Here is a 15456-nt window from a genome sequence, read left to right as displayed (position 1 = left end):
TGTGTGTGTGTGTGTGTGTGTGTGTGTGTGTGTGTGTGTGTGTGTGTATGTTTGTTTATAGATTTAATTTATTTTAAGCTTTTCTCAATTTGTTCTAAGTTATTCAACATTAGGAAAAAAAAAAATGTAAAAACATACTTTGCATTATGTGTGCACAGAAAGCCGGAAAACTACAACTTAAAAAAAAATTGCATATAATTCTCTCTGATATTTTCTTAAGATTTTCAAATTTACAATATCGCTTGGTGATAAAGAAATGACGCATATATATTTACCTTTCGCCAACGAGACGACTGCGTCTTTAACGGCATCCGCAATGCATTCTAGTACTTTCGGGTCCGACTTCTTACAAGTCTTGAAATTGCTGGCTGTAAAATAGAAAGAGAGAAAACTGTCGTGTGTAAGTTATTATATAACTGACTGCATTGCTGCAGATCCAATATAAACCTGCGTGCTTACTCTTTAAACGGTTGCTGCTTTCTCTTTAAACCTGCACGCATGTTAATTTCGGTCAACAGTTTAACTCAATTTAATAAAAGCAATAAAATTGATCACCAATGGATGTAATTGTTGATTTCGATGTGACACTATTTATGATTCAGCACGTGACTGATTTTTTGATCGAAAATGTATTATTGTATTTGGCTGAGAACTGTAAGACAAGTCCACGTTTTAAAATAATTTATTATTATATAATTTTCTAATGATATATTTCTTGAAATATAAAAATTTACATATACATGTAATTATTATTGTTATTACATGTACTATTATTAAAATTATTTTAGATATACGAAAATTTAATTAAATAAATTTTAATTTATCTAAATAATTTAAAATATTAAATCAAAGTTTATTGTGTTAAATTCAATGAAAATTTGAAATAACATTAACGAAGTAGTCTATAGTTAAATCATAAAACTAGTTTTAATTTTTACTTAGGACCTCTTTAGCTAGCAATTGATTATGAAATGACTTGGAATGACTTAACTGATAGACAGTTCATGGTCGAGAAAAACCCGAACAAAGACTGGGAAAAGTCTGAGAGAGAGAGAGAGAGTAATCATGACTAATTTCAATACAATTAAAGTGTCATTAGATTATTAACTATTTAATATACGAAAAAATTAAAATAAAATAAACTTTTTGTGATGTTTTATTAATATTAAAAAATATAAAAATATTTAAAATATCTAAAATTTATACTAAAAATTTAAAATATTTTATTACAATCTTTAAAAATCTCAAAATTTGTCACATGTATATTTGTAATATATTACTTCAAACATATTTAATATTTAATATTTAATAGCTTGATAAGCTCTCTTAGCAATATTTTTGAAAAAATGTCTTGATCAAAAGGAAGGTACATGGTGTACAAGTACAATTATATTACTTACGGAGATCTAACGCCGTCGTGCTTGCAATCACTGCGATCAAGAGAATTGTCCTCATCATTCTTGAATGTTATCCTCCGCTCGACCAAAAAAGAAGTGTCTGCGAAATATTCAGCAAAGTTAAAAGTTATGAACTGGAAGACGTAGACACAAATCCAGGCAGGCTGTTTAAGTACTGCTTGCCCCACCAGTTTCTATACTGGACATCGTTTATACATACTGTGTATGTATATATGTATGTATATATGTATACACATGCATTCAGGGTGAGGCATAGAAAGTGAACACCTGTTATTGTCCAGTAACATGTCCAGGATAGGTCAACTATCAGTCGCCGTGACTTATCCGCTCGAGTGATTATTTGACGTACCAATGAATATTAGATAAAGGTAATTTTATGTAATTGTAACAGAAATCGATCACGCATCATTTGAACGATCTTAAAGACTCATTCATGTCTACTTGCAACCTACTTGCAAAATATATCCTAATTTTGCGATTTTTTAATCTAAACATAATATATAAAAAATTATGAGAATATTCACGATAAAGAACACGATTACTTTTGATCGCTCAATTATGAAATTGCGTTAGTAATATTTTCCCGTTCGCGTATAACAAGAAATCGAAATTTTAACTGGAATGTTTAATGTTTTCTACTCCTCCAGTCCATTACAGTCATGCTCTATTTCGAGCAGTTATTCAGTTCAAATCTGAATCTACAGGTGAAAACTCGAAATAAGTTGCCTACTTGCCTCGAATGATTGTAGGATTAACAGTTTAAAGTGATTCATAATGTTTTTGGAAGTGAAAAAAAAAATAAAAGAATTGCAAACGTGTCGCAGATAACGTTGCGAATGGATTTTATCAGAATTATGATATTTGTAAGCCCCTACTGCATCCGTGCGTTTACTCTGCCGAATTTGAATCTTGACGAAAGGTTGTCATTGACGCGTTTATGCATTTACGACTTGTAAGTACGATCCTATACATTATTCACCGAACGCTAAATAAGTTAGCACAGATTAATTACTTCTGTAATTTTTTTTAGTAAAAAATTTTGAATTACAACGTTATTCTATTTTAACGCTATTTTACATTAGATAATTATAATAAAATATTTATTTACTTTAGTAGTATTTGACAATCTTCTCTCACTTACTCTTTTCTTTTTCTTTGGTAAAACAAAGACGATTCTGAGGCCATAGTATCAAATTTATGTACTAATTAATAATTTATGTTATTTAAATTACTGTTGCGAAGACTCGTGTTCATTCACTACTACTATCACAGATTGTGATGTCAAAAGCGAAAAAATCTGCAGTAAAAATTCTTGCAAAAACGAAATAAGTTAATGAGAACTGTCAAATTAATAATATATAAAATGAGAAAACCTTAAAATATTATAAATGTCAAAGAGAAGAGAAATGTCAAAAGTTACGATATTTAATACAGTTGTGCTAATACATTAAAGATTTTACAAATTAAATTCACTAATTGTACTAATGTCTTCCTGTAATTTTATTTTCCAATTGCATTTTATTTAAATAATCTGTAGAGTTAATTTAGACTTCAATTTCTATTTCGCACGTGTGTACGTGCATGTTTTTTTTTTCTAAATTACTGAAAGATGTAAATGTGTGTGTGAATTTAATTGCGATATTTAAATGACTTATCTGTCTCAACTCAAAGTGAAAAGCACGTATTGCTTTATTCAACGGAATAACTCCTTAAAATTTCAGAGAACACTCGGCAATGGCCTTGACATTGTTTAAAAATGGTTTATGAATCACTCCTCCAGTAAGACATATACGCCATGCAAATTTACGAAATTGATACATGTAGAAAAAGAAAAGAAGTCTTTAATTTCTATACAAGTTAAATATTAATTAATTAATATTTAAAGATCCAAATTAAATATTAATGGTTTTTTTTACATTAATTTGTACTTTTTATTGGTTTTCTTGATTTTTATATTTGGGAATAAATACATGTAATCAAGAGCTATATTTTTTGCGCATTAAGATTTAATAATCGCAATTAACAGAATAAATATAAGCTTGATATATCGTTATTAGATACAGTGAGTGTGTAAAATAAAATTTTTATTATGTTAATTATGTAAATTTTTTTAAAATAAATATATGTAGATTACAATATTAAATGTTTGAAATAAGATAATAAAAAAATAATTAGATATACGTGTGATAAACGGAACGGACTTGTCAAACGGAAATGCCAAAATAAAATGATATTACGGCGTCACTTCTTTATTAGAAATAAAGTGGCAATATAAAATGCATTTTTATTCAAGATATATTTACATACACCGCGTAAAAGAGTAAATATATAAAAGTTAAGACGCGATCAATGTTGATATTTTTATTACCAAATCTTTGAGATAAAAGAAGCTACCTTGTTCTGTATCCCAAAGCCCTAGAGTCCTATGATAAAAATCAAAGTTTGAAGACATCATATATCACTTCGGTTTCATCAAAGAGCTCTTTTCTGGTACTTGAGCGCCAGGCTATCTAGCGGCGGTCTAGCTTTCAGGATTCCGAGATCAACGGCGTGCCCGGTGAGAGGACAGCTCTGGCATCGTTTACGCCTATAACTGGTATTGCAGGCACTCTTCTCTTGCCGCACTACGTATCTGGGAAAGTAATGGACGCGCTTCCTCTGCGTCGTCGCGCACGGCGGCACCGTCACCACCAAGTCTTGCTTGTGAATCCTGCCTATCGGCTCCGGGAACAATCGCTCATTCAGCAGATACTGCTGCAACGATCCCGAGGATCGAGATGACGTCAAGGTGTTGCTCGAGCCATGCGTCTCAAAATAATTTTGCTCTCGATACCTTCTCAGATTCTCCATTTCCTCATCCATGGAATCCTCAACTTCGGGACTATCGTCGTGCCTCAAACATCGTTCTCGTCGTTCGCAGTATTCCGGTAAATCGCGTCTTTCTGCACGCTTATCACCGCGAAGTTTCGCAGTCTTCCTCTCCAGTTCGCTTCTGCAGCAACAAGGACAATCTTGCTTGCGCAACTGCGCTGCTCTTTTACCTCGCACCGGCGATTTCGACGCGGGTATTTCGCTCGACTCCGGTATCTGCCTCCTGGATCTGATAGTCTTTCGTAATGTTGACTTTGACAACTTTCGCGGAGACACTTGAGTTCTTTTGCTCGAAGCGCAGGCGACGTCGTCGAACCCGTTTTGTTCGCTCGCCAGTGAATTTGCGGGCGCCGTCGGGGATGTCGGAGATTCCCGCCTCTCGTCGACGCGCTTGCGTTCACCCGGCAATGCCGTTTTCTTGTCGGTATCCCGCGTCCTCGCGCTCGTCATGAATCGGTGGTAACTGGACGATCGCGGACATGCCCGCAAACAGTCTCCCTGATCCGCGGCCCGTAACTCGCAGATCTTGCTCTGTACATTGCGAAGAAATTGAGATCTGGGCGCGTAGTCGATTTTCTGAACTCTCCTGAGCGTCTCGCAGCTGATCGGCGAAGTCAGTCTTGCTGCCTTGTCACCAGTCTCTCCGTTGGGTTTCAGCTCGAGCTCGTCTCGGCAATGACGGCAGGGCGACACGGATTTGTGTCGAGTTCTCGACGATCTTGCGTGCGTCTCGTTCACCCCGAAACGACAATAACAACCCTTTACTGGCTTTCTAGGTGCGACTTTCGAGCATTGTTCTCGGGGCTTCTTAGACATCAGCGTGAGTTTTCCAGATGCTAACATATCTGAGACTAGTGTGATTGCACGTTTTGGACTGAAAATACTCTGGAGATTCTAATTGACTCTTTTAGTCAATCAAAGATCTGCAAAGAAATAATGAAAATTAAGTTACTTGAAGAATGATTCATATTTCTACTTGTACGCAAAATATACTTACAGTGTTTGCGAACGTAACTTTTTCACTTCAACGTTGTGACTCTTTTAGAATCTTCAACACGTGTTCAAGTTTGTCCTTTCTTGTAATTTTTCTTGGTGTTGTCATTCATCGTCTCTCTACCACATGTTTAAAGTTTAAGGCGGATTGTCATTAACATTATATTGCAAAATTGGATCGTTTTTAATTGTGCAGAATATATCATTATTAGAAGTCCAGTTTAAATATTAATACAATTAAATTAAATGTTAACATGAGAATTATTATTAATAATCAAGGCTATTTTAATGACCCAAGCTCCTGTGAATTAAAATTAATTTGAACGTGTAACATTGCAACATTATAAATATTTTTTTTCACGGATATACAATGCAATATATACATGATTGTATGGGGTGGGTTTTCTTAACCTAGCTTTTTTGTTTTATTCAACATTCATTCACAATTTCTGCAAGAAACCCATTGAAATTATCACGATACCCTTATGAACTTTCGCTCTCAATAACGTACTTTATGCATGCTTCGAAACTTCGGATACATAATACATACTAATCGCCATCGACGCGAAATTAGACGCGAGTCCACTGTAAACAAACAAAAAGGGACGCTCCAGGTTAGCCAAACTCTAAAAGACACATTCTTCTCAGGCATCCAACTCGATTGTCGTTAATCAGAAAAACGTTGCGTTTCGTCGAGATTGTGATATAAAATTGCGCGTTGTTAAAATTTGCTCGAGCGTTTGCTCGCGGTACGGAAAAAAAATGGAAAAAATTCCACTCGCGGCAACTTCATGACGCTTCACTGCCGCGGCGAGCGCGCGGCGCGCGCACGCGTCGCCATTCGCCATTGGTCGCCATGATCATATGGGACGCCGTCCATGGACGTGTTGCGCGGTCTTTAGACATAGCTAAATTTAACTAGGTAAGACCCGCGTTGATGTATCGCGCGACGATACACCGTAGGTGATATCCTAATTCGCGTAGCTCTGTGGCTCTGCTGCGCAAGATGCGGATGATCGCACGATCCGATCTCGTTTTTCCACGCGGACTTTGTTTTTTTAGGTTAGGTTTGCCGTTAGGACGTCGCCGCGGGCACATCTTCCGCACGGGTTACACGCGGCAGTCATGGATTTACCTGGGAGCGGGATGTCTCGCGATCACATTAAATGTCCCCGCACGCTACCGCAGTTTTCCGAACTATGCTCGATGCCTGCCGTTGCCGCCATTGCCGCCATCGCCGCAGCCGACGGCCGTAATATGCAGTCGCAGGGGATGCAAACCACTGCCCAAGTAACGTTCCCGCAGGACCGTACGTCGGTGAGTCTTCCCTCGTTTCTTTGCGCCGCATTTCCTCTCATTTTTCTCATCAGTTTTGCCTATCTTGTTTTGCGATTTAATATGTAAAATTTTTCTTGTTTCTTAGACGAGTACGTTCAACAAGTTTTTTGCGACGCCTCTACACGGCTGGCAGGATATGATTCAACTATGTCAGAAGCAAGTCCTTGGTCAGACAATTAACGTCCCGAATTATAGTCAAAATAACGGGACACTCGGTGCACAATCAAGCAATTTTAGTTTTATCAACAATCTATGCTTACCTTCCACGTCGCAGGCAGATACTGTAAAGCAAGAGCCTGATATCCAGCCTAAAGAAGAGAAGAATTTAGATAAGGTAAGAGGTATTCAGTAAATATGGTTAAATTTTTTAATTATTTTTACATAATGCAAAGATATATTTACTTGTGAAAAGATCAACAGTCAAAATATGAGCAAAATAAGGATGTTAAGTTATATGTAATGTGAAGTGATATTTAATTTATTCTCAATAGTTGAATAAAAACATTGAACTATTTTGAATGTACTTAATCTTCAGCAATAATAATTTACTTGCAAAAATGGATGACAAAATCAAGAATAAAAATTAATGAAAAGAAAGAGAAGACGTATAAACAGAAATTACATGATGTAACAATGAGTAAATACAGAATAGAAAACACAACAAAAGCAAGTTTGATGAGAAATTATGGTGAAAGTCGGAACCATTAGGGGTATTCAAATAAGTTAGAGTTTAACGGTTTGACAGGTTATGTCGGGTTAAAGTCGGGTAAAAAGTTAATTTTTACATTTTTAACCCAAAGATTAATGTGATAGGTTAATGAAACACTTATGTATTTTGCATAACATTAAAGAGTAGCGCGCCCAAAGTTAATTAATTAACTTTTTACTCGACTTTAACCCGACATAACCTGTCAAACCGTTAAACTTTAACTTATTTGAATACCCCTATTGTTTATAAAATAGAAATATTGACCATTAGGGTAAAGTGTACATAAATGGATTAAATCAATAATTAATCAATGATATTGAAGCATTTTTCGTCGTTTAGAGGCGAAAATATGTTAATACCTAACCAGAGATTTTTGGCCGTTGATCTTTTTACTTAGCTTCTTTATTAAATTTATATTTATTTATTTCTGTTGCCAGGAATCTGATATTTTGGTAAGGCAACAGCAAACAGCAGCCATGATCGAATATCTCCAGAAATTATCACCTGATATGCGGGAAGCATTTGAACTGTGTGTGGAACAAGCGAAAAAGGAGAAGACACGGGAGGAGAAAGTAGAGCACACGCAGAATAATATTCTAAACATACCAAATATCAGGAATATCTATTTACAAAATGGCAACAATTTCGCGAACTCGGATCAGATAACGGTGACCATTAATCCGAATGATCTGAATTTGCAAAATGAACAAGAGATTGAAAATAGTTTGCGACACGTCCTAAAAGTCGAGCAGCAAGTACAAACCGATTTGCCGAAAATCGAGAAAAAGTCGAAATTTCGAGCGAAAATGGGCGAGATTAAGGTCAGCTTTAGCTACGATGGCACTACGCTTTACTGTTGCCCGGAGTGCAATTTAGGGCTTCCAGACAAGGCGGACATCGAACAACATATACAGACCCACTTACAAGTATGTATATATTTCATTGTCTTTGATTCTTGGAGATCAAGATTGTTAAAAAATATCATGTATTTAGTAAAAAATTTCAATTTATTTCAGGAACGAAAGTATCAGTGTAAAGAATGTGGTGCCATGTTGAAAAGAAAGGAGCATCTCGATCAGCACATGCGAGGTCATTCGAATGAGCGACCTTATAAATGTGACGTATGCCAGAAGGCGTTCAAGAGAAATGAACATTTGACAAGACACACCGTCATCCATTCCGGCAACAAGGATTTTCCGTGCAACTATTGCCAGAAAGCGTTTTCGCGTAAAGATCACTTGAACAAGCATCTTCAAACGCATCTTGGCATTCGTAAGAATAAAATGAAGGATGATTCTTATTATGTCGATCAAAAAGATACAACAAGAGTATTTGATAACACCGATTTCCCGGTGACGCCTAAGCAGGAGGTAAGTCATGTTCTGAAGGACAGTTTGTTACTGAAGCAGGAAACTTTTCTGCAGCACATGCAGAATTGTTCAAAAAATGCGTCTCTGTTTGCCTCCATTAAGGAACATGTGATGAAAGATGTAAATACGTTTGAACAGGCACAGAGCAGTAATACGAATGAAAACGTAAGATATTTAATGCCATCTTAGCTGTAGATAAAATATGTTCCAAAGCAGCAATATATGGCAAGTGATGGGGCCGCCTAGGTAATTTCAATTTTCGAATTCGTATTTTGTTATTGGAACGACTATGACTATTTATAGTTTAATTTTAATACGTCGAGACGTTTTAACATCGGATTAAAGGCATATGTAAAAAATTGAAAAAAATTGAAAAAAATATATTGCGTATCGCGATAAAGATATCGTACAGATATCATACATACATATCTCCTCTTTTCTAAAGTAATCGGGACCGAGCACATTTTCTCTATTCTACAATTTCTCCTCAATCCTCATTTTTATACTAATATCACGTATACAGATATCAAGATATTCTTGCACGATCATATTTTCGCTTGATTTACGACTTATAGCGTAATATGTTATCTGATCATGTAATACAAGTTGCGGGAAAGCAATACAAGAGGAGAAACTCAGTTTAGAGGAAGCTAACATAGAGTAGAGGAAAACTTAGAATAGAGGAGTATTGTACATCATACATAGCAATCTCGCAAACCTTTAATGCGATAAAACGTGGAAATAATTATACTAAGCTATGAGATAAGCTGTGATTACCTGAATTTATCATCATTGTCCTTATATTATCTCTTATCATCCTTCCTCGTCATCTCCTTTTCATCGTATCATTTTTATATCTTTTGAAAATTAAGTTTTACAGTTCTAAGCAAATATTAATTACAAATTAATATTTAAAAATGTGAGAAGCATTTATTTGATAAAATTTTGTTTTAAGTTATAATTTTTTTCGTAAACATTACTAATGAGTCACATTCATGCGAGTACACGCATATTGCCGTTCTTAAATAAATTTCGAAAGAAAGAGAAATCGTTAATACATTAAAAGATTATTGTTAATATATTAATTATTTCTTTAATTGCCTTAATTATTAATTGTTACTTTTTAATTGCCTACTCTTGGTTCCTTAAAATTTATTTATTCTAAGATTTTTCTTGCATCCTATATAAAATGAACATTTTAAAACGTGAATAGAAAGTCGATGAGAGGAATTAACAAGTAAGAGAAGGCCAATTTATGTAATTGCATGCTTGTCTGCCTTACTTAAGTTAGTCATAGGGAACATTAGTTATTATCTACAATTCTAGTCCATTGTCGTTATTTTTAATTTTAATAGTTACTTGCTTTATGCAAAGACTTTTGGACATTTGGACTTTCGCGATAACTAAAACGCATTTACAATAAACCTGCGTAAATAATTAAGAATAGGAATAATTATGAGAGATATTGCTATAAAATATATCGAATCGATAGAAGCAAGTTTGCCGATAGATAAAAGATGTCTCCTTTTAAAAAGGAATGCCATTGAATAATTATTCCGTGGTCCAGATATTCGGAAGTTTCTCGCTCTTTCATATGTAGTACTTTTGTTGCATATATTTTTTTATTCATATCTTGAATTCGGAAAACAAATCTATTAATAAATATATGGACAGATGATAACAGCATAATGCTTGCGAATTTAGTCAAATTCTGACACACTCTTACTAAACTGATATATTAGCAGACATTTCGATACGAGGATTGAGATACTGTCAATGGTAAACGGAAATAATATACTGCCAGAAATTTTATTAAAAAGTTATAGGTACATTATTGTCAGGTGGAACACAATATCTATCTGGCAAAATATTCATTACGATGAGTGTTGAAACTCATTTTTTCAGAATAGCAATAATTTTACCGAAAATATCTAAGAAATTAATATTTTATTCTACTAAATGTCTCGAATAATGTTTATAGATTTATGTTTACATAATACAGAAATGTGTTCCAAATACAACATAAAATGAATGCTACAGTTTTACAATTCAAAATTGGTATTCTTATACATGAAAAATATGCACTAATCGAAATTTCGTTAAATGACATTTGCATTGATTTGTCAATTATTCAGATAATTTTTGTAATCTAAATCTATCATTCCTTATCTCTTTTCTAAAAGATATTAAATGCCCGTTTTACCAACGTTGTTTAACTTGAACCTTAGTTTAATCCAAAGAGACAAAGAGTGAATTGAACTAAGGTTCAAGTTAAACGACATTGGTGAAAAAGGGCATTAGTGGCTAAAGTTAAACGAACGTTTTGCATTTGGTATTATTTTTAGGATACTAACGCCTGTTCGGCGCTTCAATTTTAATTTATACATATACTAGAGCGAGAGCTCGTTGAAGGACTTCCATGTACTGTGCATTCGCGAATATAATTATAGTTCTCTAACGTTCTCTTATGTGTATGCGACACATATGCGATTATGTATGTATGCATTAGATATATGAATTAGAAGACGGTACTAAAAACACATATACCGAACTCTGGTATCAGTAATATTACCAAAGACTTCATACACACACGCATATGTTGAATAGCAGTATTCTAGGTCATTCGCACTGGGGTCTTTTTTTTTTAATTCTTTGTAAGATCCTGATAATTTAATAATGTTTATTGAATGAAAGATCTTTGAAAAAGGATCGATGGGACATCTTTTTCGAGATAAGGCGATGATTTTTTCACCATGGTTTTTCTCAATTTTTCTCATTGAGATTAGAGATAATGTAATTTAATAGAACTTTTTAAACAATGAATGTGCATTTATAGGACTCATGTTTAAGCACTGTTTTGGGCAGTGAAGATGTGCGTTTACAAGACTTTATGCATTTATTCAGCTAAAGAATTGTTATTGTATAGTAACAACAAAAAAAAGATAGCTAAAAAATGACATGTATTTTTCAGATCGAAATATTTTTGAATAAAATATATATAATGTAAATAAAAGATTGCAAGATATTTCTATGTACTTCTCACGAGTGCATCGAGTGCGACGAGTGTGTGCAGTCTGTGGTTGAGCGCCGCAGAAAATAGCGTTATGTAGTCTTACGCAATGTCATACAACGAAATGATCGTCTGTGACACTAACGCGGAAATATTAATACATTGAACTTTATGTCGCCTTCAGAACGAACTCTTTGCACTCGGAGCTTCAACGGGACGATATAATATTTCATATTCGTACAATATAAGCATCCACATTGCGTTACTCGTATAATTCGAGAATTAGCAAAGCATAAAGAGCACCATTATTTAATCTCGTATAACGTAAATTTTATTTGTTTTATATATTTTTACAGCGGAATACGCGAGCGGAATATGACAGCAGTACAAAGGTATAAAATTATTTGATATCTGTGTGCTGCCCTCGCTCCCCCTTTTTCCTCTTATTATATTTTATACCAAACGTACTTAACTGATGATTAAATTCTCATGTTTTCTCGTACTTTTGGTGTGCATTTAGCGTTAAATGTGAATGTAAATGTTTTTATTTATTTATATTTGAACGCAATTTTTATATTAGATATAAATTACAATTGCAGATATCTATGTTACGTACATTTTGGACTTACTTACAATTAGTAGATTTACATTTACAACAATTGTTGTAAATGTAAATCTACTAATTGTAAGTAAGTCCAAAATGTAACAAAACGACAGAAAAATAAAATAAAATAGAACAAAACCTCTATGTTATGTTAATTTAAATTAACATAGAGGTTTTGATCTATTTTATTTTATTTTTCACACACTGATAACAAAACGACAGAAAAATAAAATAAAATAGATCAAAACCTCTATGTTATGTTAATTTAAATTAACATAACATAGAGGTTTTGATCTATTTTATTTTAATTTAAATTAACATAACATAGAGGTTTTGATCTATTTTATTTTATTTTTCTGTCGTTTTGTTATCAGTGTGTCACCTTTTCGTTGCCATAAGCGCTCGATAATTTCGTATAAATGCTGTAGGTAAAGCCGAAAAGAGATCCAAGCCACTCGAGCAGGCGATGGCCCACCGTCGTCGGAAGGTCGTTTGGCGTCACGATTTCCACTTCATATTTCTTATCCAGTTCTTCGTTTTGCAGCTCCAGTTGCCCCAAAGGCTCAATGTCATTAAACCAATCGTCGTCAGGCAGTGTCTTCCTTTTATCGGAACTCGTTTTGTTGGAACTCGTAGAAGTCACGTTGTTCTCGTTCGTTTTTATTTCGATGGTTGAGTCCTTCTTGAGATTGCTCGAATTTGCCTTGTTACTGTGATTCTTTATTGTCGACAGTGACTTTACCTGATCTAGGAAGCTATTGTTGGGATACTTTAGATTCGTATAGTTATCTGCTTTTAGCGTGTCAGCCCAGATTAGTCTTAGGGATTGCAAATTAGGTTCCGATGCGTTCTTCGTCAGGGTCTTTTCTACGTTGCTAGTGTTGCCGGGTTGACGGAAAACAAAGTTGTACGTTGTGCGTAGTTTTTCCCAAACTTTATCCAGCGACTTCGTGGTGTTGTTGAATTGTTTGTGATACGCCGCTAGTCCTTCCGCTGGGAATAGCTTTGTTATATGTGGCTTTGGTTGCACTCTCGTGGCGAAGAGCTACGAGACAAAAGTTACGGGAGTTTACAATTTTACATATCTTGACACGAGCATTTTTTAAATATTATATTTAAAAATTATACGAGATCTCTATCTTTATTTTATTGTCGGAGTAAGCTTATACATTTATTAAAGAGATTATCAGGTTCCTGTAAAAAGTTATCAGGATCAGAAATATTATTCAACAGTCGAGTGAATCTTCTTCATAACATGAATTTTATCAGGCGTGATGTTGTAAGACCGCGGATAGGTGATACAACACATAATGGTGCGTTGCAACACGTTCATTCGTTGGATCTACCAGCGATACGCGGTAGTTTCATTTTCACGAAAATTATAAGTCGCGTCTGTAATCGCGGTTGCAACTGACGATTTTTACGCTCTGATTAAGAATAAATGTTATTTAGTGGAAAGAACCTGTCACTACGAAATAGAAATAATTATGTTTAAACCTTTTCTAGCATACGACGTTCTTTCTGGTGGTATTAAGAAGTTTGCTTGATAAAATATTCCGTCAATAGAAAATCGCCAAAAACTTCCACGTAGCTTTCGTGCGAAGCATAAATTTTATATCAGATGTGTTGTTAGTGCAACCAGAAAGAGTTTAATAGTTTATTAAAATTGATCGTAAAGAGATTCTTGGGAGATCCTCGGTTAAAGTAAATTTTAGCGGATGTCCTGATGGTAGAAAATCACGAATTTACAACCTTATAAAGAAAGCAGCTTACAAATAAAATCGACTAGAAATAAAATGGTAGAATTTAGATTTAGAACAAATAATTATAAAAAGTCGCAGTTGGAATTAATATGATTTTAGCAAAGATGATAATATATATTTGGACAATCATTTCCGGAAGCTTTTCATAAATTTTTATAAAATTTATACCAGAAAGTCTATATTGACTAGAAAGAATTTAATATTTTTTTAAATTAGAATTTCATGTTTTATTTAAAATATAAAATTTTTTTATTGATTAAAAAATAGTTCAATATTATATTCAAAATTAATTAAAAGAGTCTTTTCTTGTGTTGTCTCTATCGATAAATTGATATACAATACATATTGTTCACAAAAAGTGTAAAAATTATATACAGGAAGAAATTTATGGTTTCGATAAATTGAAATTAATCAATTCTGAGGTAATTAGGTACTTACGCAAAGAAGACAATATCCCAAAAGCTTCATGCTTCAGAAGATATTTTTTGATATGGATGATTAACGACTTTCTTGGACGGTCCGGACAATCGACTGAAGGCCCCCTTCGATTTCAAAACCTTTTTATACTTATGTGCAATGCAAGAGCGTAAGCGTTCACCACGATTTATTGGCTTTTGTGGCTTACGTTCACATTGTCTTTCGCCTGCGCCTCTGCGAACCCGTCCCCATGGAGTTGCCCAACGGAATTGATAGTCGTGGCACGCATGGTTGCTTCGTGGCCAAATCGGCTCGGCTCGTCCGAACAGTGTACGATATTGGTCACCGATTTTTATGGCAGGTCAAGGTATTGCCACAATTATGTCAGCGCTTCCATTATATCAAATTCGTGTAGTGCGAAAATTTGCATCGAGCGCAAACGAAATAACTATATTCAATGGCTTCTTTCAGTGGATGAAGTTACGTCAGTCTTCTCATGAAATACCAACTGCAGCGTACACAGGGAGGAAATGAAACTTGGGAGGACGGTTTCGTTTTTGCCTCTGATATCATCAGAAAGCGTGATTTATTTAACAAAACATTTGTGGATAATAGAATGTACACGTGAGTAAAATATATATATTTATGTAGTATAAATTTACAATAAGAACCCCGACGGGTACGGGGAGGGGGGGGCAAGTTTTTATGCTTATCATAGATCATTGGCGGTAACGATACAATTTAAATTCCTTTGTACGAGATCGCGGACTATTTTATCTTGATGAAAAAGCTGATCTGGTGTGTTTTTTTACCTTTATGCTCGAACACTCAGATGTAGGTACGATATAAAGAAAGGAAAAGTTACGTGTCTTTCTACGAAATTGTTTTACTCACCAACTTGCGAACAATAGAATCTTTCGTTGTGGTTTGGCGAGCATTAAAATGTAAAATATAAATCGATTG

The 15456-nt window shown here is 34.5% G+C and overlaps 3 protein-coding genes across 6 annotated transcripts in view; 1 reads left to right on the top strand and 2 right to left on the bottom strand.

The window, feature by feature from the left end:
- Positions 1-3896, bottom strand: part of LOC112457888 (protein takeout-like) — an 8327-nt gene extending 4431 nt beyond the window's left edge. Inside the window, exons 1-3 of one of the 2 annotated variants that reach the window (XM_025021197.1) lie at positions 3813-3896; positions 1401-1497; positions 276-368 (exon numbers count right to left, since the gene is read on the bottom strand). In XM_025021197.1, coding sequence (XP_024876965.1) covers positions 276-368; positions 1401-1458 — 151 coding nt within the window. In that variant the 5' untranslated portion in view covers positions 1459-1497; positions 3813-3896. Of the gene's footprint in view, positions 1-275; positions 369-1400; positions 1606-3812 lie in introns of those variants that run through there. The other variant, XM_025021190.1, reaches the window with a different exon arrangement.
- Positions 3813-6052, bottom strand: LOC112457853. Of its 2 annotated transcripts, none has more exons than XM_025021159.1 (3): positions 5794-6052; positions 5287-5402; positions 3813-5212 (listed from the first exon to the last, which is right to left on the bottom strand). In XM_025021159.1, exon 3 carries the CDS (start codon positions 5130-5132, stop codon positions 3891-3893), a length of 1242 nt encoding a protein of 413 aa, XP_024876927.1. In that variant the 5' UTR covers positions 5133-5212; positions 5287-5402; positions 5794-6052; the 3' UTR covers positions 3813-3890. The 2 variants fall into 2 exon arrangements, with proteins under 2 accessions (XP_024876927.1, XP_024876922.1); XM_025021154.1 differs by having other exon boundaries at positions 5833-6052.
- A 68-nt stretch (positions 6053-6120) lies between these two features.
- On the top strand, positions 6121-15197 carry LOC112457829 (zinc finger protein 184-like). 2 transcript variants are annotated; one of them, XM_025021120.1, is made up of 6 exons: positions 6121-6204; positions 6345-6599; positions 6706-6954; positions 7767-8255; positions 8346-8699; positions 14965-15197. In XM_025021120.1, the coding sequence occupies exons 2-6, from the start codon at positions 6408-6410 to the stop codon at positions 15025-15027; spliced, it is 1347 nt and encodes a 448-aa protein (XP_024876888.1). In that variant the 5' UTR covers positions 6121-6204; positions 6345-6407; the 3' UTR covers positions 15028-15197. The 2 variants fall into 2 exon arrangements, with proteins under 2 accessions (XP_024876888.1, XP_024876880.1); XM_025021112.1 differs by lacking the exon at positions 14965-15197 and having other exon boundaries at positions 6123-6204; positions 8346-9795.
- Positions 15198-15456: the final 259 nt, after the last annotated feature.

Source organism: Temnothorax curvispinosus, unplaced genomic scaffold (assembly GCF_003070985.1).
Source record: "Temnothorax curvispinosus isolate PA1 unplaced genomic scaffold, ASM307098v1 QBEX01000740.1, whole genome shotgun sequence".
Lineage (NCBI taxonomy): Eukaryota > Metazoa > Arthropoda > Insecta > Hymenoptera > Formicidae > Temnothorax > Temnothorax curvispinosus.
Note: the sequence above shows the minus strand (reverse complement) of the source record. Positions and strands in the feature narration are given on the sequence as shown.